The 4,108-nt window shown below is 39.4% G+C and overlaps 1 protein-coding gene and 1 long non-coding RNA gene across 2 annotated transcripts in view; one reads left to right on the top strand and one right to left on the bottom strand.

Moving 5' to 3' along the window:
* Positions 1-2,587, bottom strand: part of TAT (tyrosine aminotransferase) — a 9,071-nt gene extending 6,484 nt beyond the window's left edge. The window contains exons 1-3 of the mRNA XM_011961895.1: positions 2,507-2,587; positions 1,680-1,926; positions 1,420-1,524 (exon numbers count right to left, since the gene is read on the bottom strand). Coding sequence (XP_011817285.1) covers positions 1,420-1,524; positions 1,680-1,914 — 340 coding nt within the window. The 5' untranslated portion in view covers positions 1,915-1,926; positions 2,507-2,587. The remainder of the gene's footprint in view (positions 1-1,419; positions 1,525-1,679; positions 1,927-2,506) is intronic.
* LOC105526025 overlaps positions 1-3,703 on the top strand; it is a 12,261-nt gene extending 8,558 nt beyond the window's left edge. The window contains exon 4 of the long non-coding RNA XR_001004007.1: positions 3,579-3,703. This is a non-coding gene — a long non-coding RNA (uncharacterized LOC105526025). The remainder of the gene's footprint in view (positions 1-3,578) is intronic.
* The last annotated feature ends 405 nt before the right edge of the window (positions 3,704-4,108 follow it).

Below are 4,108 nucleotides of genomic sequence, written 5' to 3'. Positions count from 1 at the left end.
AAAAAAAAAAAAAAAAAAAGAAGTTGTAATCAATGCATTCAATTCATGTGGTCCATTTTAAGTTTTTTATGTTATGTAATATTCCTATCAGTATTTTGTACAAATTTTTATTTCAAATTATTTTTGTACAATATTTCCAAATGTTGGCTTACAAGCTTGAAGTATCAGCAGTTTCATGCCCATCCTAACATTTTGCAAAATTTATATTCAAAAAGACAAGTTAGCAAGGCTAGAGGCACTATTTCATAATGTTTACTAATTTAATGGGTATAGACGGGTCTCTCAAAATTATACAAATCAGCACTTCTTTAATTACTAATGAGGAAGAACACGTTTTTAGATATATATTAACACCTGTATCTCCTTTGAAATGAAATGTTCAGAACCTTTGAACATTTGTCAAATGGAGATTTGGTTTTGGTTTTTCAGGTTAAACCAGTTTCCTAATACTTTGGATATTAAAGTCATTAGAAACTTTTCTTATAACTTAACTTTTGGTCTTGATTTTGTTTTTATTTTTGTTGTATGAAACTTTATAAAATGTAAGTAATCAACCGAAAAACCACGAAGTCCCCGATATAATTCTTTAAAGTGTTTTTAAAATTTGATTTTATCTTGAAACTGGAGTTTTATTCTGCATTAAGAATATGTTTCTATGTACACATAAGGAAAAAAATGTTCAACATTGAAAGTCAAGCAATCATGTACTTTACCAAAATATTCAGGGTAGAAATTTTTAATAGATGGAGAGAATTAAACCTAAAAAGGAGTAATTTCAATCTATCAGAAATAACCTTCTATCCTTCAGTTTGACAGCCCATTTTTTGTTGTTCTTGGGTGTTTATTTGTTTGTTTAACTTCTTTAGTCTTAAATAGTAACGATTGCATTTCAGTGTGCTCAGGACCATAATGAAAATAGGCTTTCAATACATAGAGAAGCAGAAATGAAGCAAAGGAGCTATGTACACAGGGAAATAAGTAAATCCATTTTTTTTTTGTAGAGACAGAATCTCCCTCTGTTGTCCAGGCTGATTTCAAATTCCTGGGCTCTGTTGTCCAGGCTGATTTCAAATTTAGGACCTAGAGGCTCAGCAAACACGAAGCTCCTGCCAGACTCAAGGCCTTCAAATTAGAATTAGTAATGATAGGATAGGCACTTCACTTGACAAATAAGCATGTTTGGGAGCCTAGAGGGGAAGTGCCCATATGCTAAGGAAAGCCAGGAAAGAAGTTGGACCTTGATGCCTTGTATTTAAGCATTCCGAGACCCCTTTCCCAAATCCAAAGGGCCATGTAATCTTAGCCTCTCCTTAGGAATTATGCATCAGGAAAGTGAAGAGAATTACTAGACATTTGGTCCTATTATTATAGTACTAAAGATTTGGCAGCCACCAGGTATGGAGTATCAGAGGGGCTTACCAATGGATGGGGCATAGCCATTATATTTGCCCGAGTCCAGGGCATCTTTCATTGCCTGGGTAACTTCAGGGTCTGTAGGCAGGTTTCCAAACACAGTAGGGTCCCCTTTTTATGGGAGGAAAAAACAAAAGGAGCCAAGAGGTTATTCTCCCATGTTCAGTACTTAGACTCACCCCCAACTCCCATCTTCTCCAACCAGCCTGTGAACATGAGAGTAGAGGGGAACAATGACAGCCCCTCAGTAGTGTCCCCCAACTCACCAATGGACAGAGAAATCATGGTTTTGTTTGGGTTTGGTTTCACCTTCATGTTGTCCACAATGGCTCGGATGGGGTTGAAAGTTTTGTTGGCCATGTCTGACGGCCTCACGGACCACCTGGTATTCCTGCCTTTCATTTTTCCCGGCACAGAGCTTCTCCCACCAACGTTGACGTGCACATCCAGAATTGAGGGAAGGTTGCCTTTGCTGCTCATCTGAATCACGTATGGGTCCATCACTAGCGAAGCCTGCAAGGGGAAAGAAGGTCCTTGTGATGTTGAAAACATAGCCTTGGGAGAGAGGAGCTACATTTGGACCTAAACGTTGGGGTGACTTCACTAAAAGTATCTTTCCAAACTCTCTCTCTTTTTTTTTTCTACTTTCTCTCGTAAAGTAGCTTTACTATGAATGAGGGGAGCTTTAAGACTTTTTATTGAGATGGAAAATAAAGCAAGAACCCATCATACTTAAGTAAGATTTGCTACATGCATCTGCAATTCCTGTCAAAGCTTAGCCATGCTCTATGTGAAACCAAGAAGGAATAACATGAAAATTGTTCATCAATCAAAGCATAGGTGCTCCCTCCTTTCCATGCGAGCCTATCCAAGAAAATCTACCTAATGCTCCTTGTCATCTGCAGAGAACCAGGAAGAACCACTCCATCTTGTTAGAAGTTCCATGTAAATATCATTGTTAGTAAAAGTAAAACCTTATCCCATAAGGATCCTACAGCCCTAGTTGGAAAAAGAAATCAATACACCAAAAAGAAAAAAGTGAACAGCCCAATCAATCGCCACTGCCTGATCAGCTTGGGCTTGAGATTTTTACCTTCCAAGTAAAGGAGAAAGCAGCCTCCAGGAAGCGAACCCTGAAAGCTCCCTTAGCTCTTCTTTGACAGGTTACAGTGGCAATGAACTCAGATGCAAATCCTGACTCCTGAAATAGTCTCCACAAACGGGCGTTGAGCCTGAAACTGTCATGCCATTGGTTGGGAATGAGAGCTCAGCAGCCAGCCCTCCCCTCAGCTTCTTTCCTCCTCTCCCCTCCTCATTGCCTCTTATCCCTAAGCCCACCTCTCACCCTCAAAGCAGGAATTTGTCCTCACTTCAAGCATCTGGAATTCTCCTGTGTTAACTCTTTCTGGGCACTTGGTGAGATGATTTGAGAATATCTACTGTCAGAGGGTAGTTCTTATTACAGCTGATAGCTTTTATTAAAATTTTTTTATTGTTACAAAACAGCCTGTTAAAATTTTAACAGTACAGAAATATATAAAGTAAGAAGTGAGCATTCTTCTTTGCACCTGCTCCCTGTACACTTTATTCTCACTCCCAGGGGTAGAGGGTGGTAATGGTCAGGCTCTTTCTCTCCATTCAGAGATAGATACATTAGATATAGGTGCATAGATACATAATTTTATAGATTTCAAAACGCAGATAGGATCGTGCTCTACACCTTGTTTGGCAACACTTTTTTTTTTTTTTTTTTACTTCCTACATCTTGGACACCCCTCCTTGTCAATCCACAAAGTTTTGCTCCAATCAGAACAAATTGGGCACTTAAGTTCCATTCAACAAATATCTGAAAAGCACAGGGTTTCCAAGGCAGCGGAAACCTGTGCAGTTTTATCCTTGCACTGTGCGTGAATACTTCACTTACCTCCTATGGTTATTGGAAGAATTTAAAATGTCAGGTGTGATCTACACAAAACAACTTTGCTAAGCAAAACACAAGGTCCACAGCCAAAATCTCAACATTCCTGTGAGCAGATGGAAAAGACCAGCCACTGAAGGGTTAGGAGAAGCCTCAGTGGTCTCCCCAGGGCTGAGATCCTATCTGTATATTTGTTGGAAGACAAAGATTTTTCACATCAGTTTGTTCTTCTCCATCCACTTTTCAGGCAGTCAAGCCTCCAGTGGGGTTGAATATAGTAGTCCCCCCTTATCCACAGGGAGCTCACTCCAAGACCTCCAGTGCATGCCTGAAATTATGGATGTCTGAAACCATGGGTAGTACTGAACCCTAGGTACGCTATGTTTTACTTATACAGTAATGGCAGGTAATGTCTATAGCATGGATACACTAGACAAAATTATTCACGTCTTGGGCCAAGGGCATCCTTGTCATAAATGTTAGTTTACATATTTTATTATTTCCTTAAGACAGATTTCTATACATGGACTGTGTTGAAAAGAATAAGCATTTTTTCTTTTATGATTTTAGTAAATATGATATATCCTTATATAATAAATTCAAATAGAGATATACATGAATTAAACCTTGATCACCTTCCCTCCCTGAATTCCCATTTCATATAAAAAAAACATTCCTAAGCCGGGCGCGGGGGCTCACGCCTGTAATCCCAGCACTTTGGGAGGCCGAGGCGGGCGGATCACGAGGTCAGGAGATCGAGACCATCCTGGCTAACAC

This window comes from Colobus angolensis, unplaced genomic scaffold, assembly GCF_000951035.1.
Source record: "Colobus angolensis palliatus isolate OR3802 unplaced genomic scaffold, Cang.pa_1.0 Scaffold116, whole genome shotgun sequence".
Classification (NCBI taxonomy): domain Eukaryota; kingdom Metazoa; phylum Chordata; class Mammalia; order Primates; family Cercopithecidae; genus Colobus; species Colobus angolensis.
Note: the sequence above shows the minus strand (reverse complement) of the source record. Positions and strands in the feature narration are given on the sequence as shown.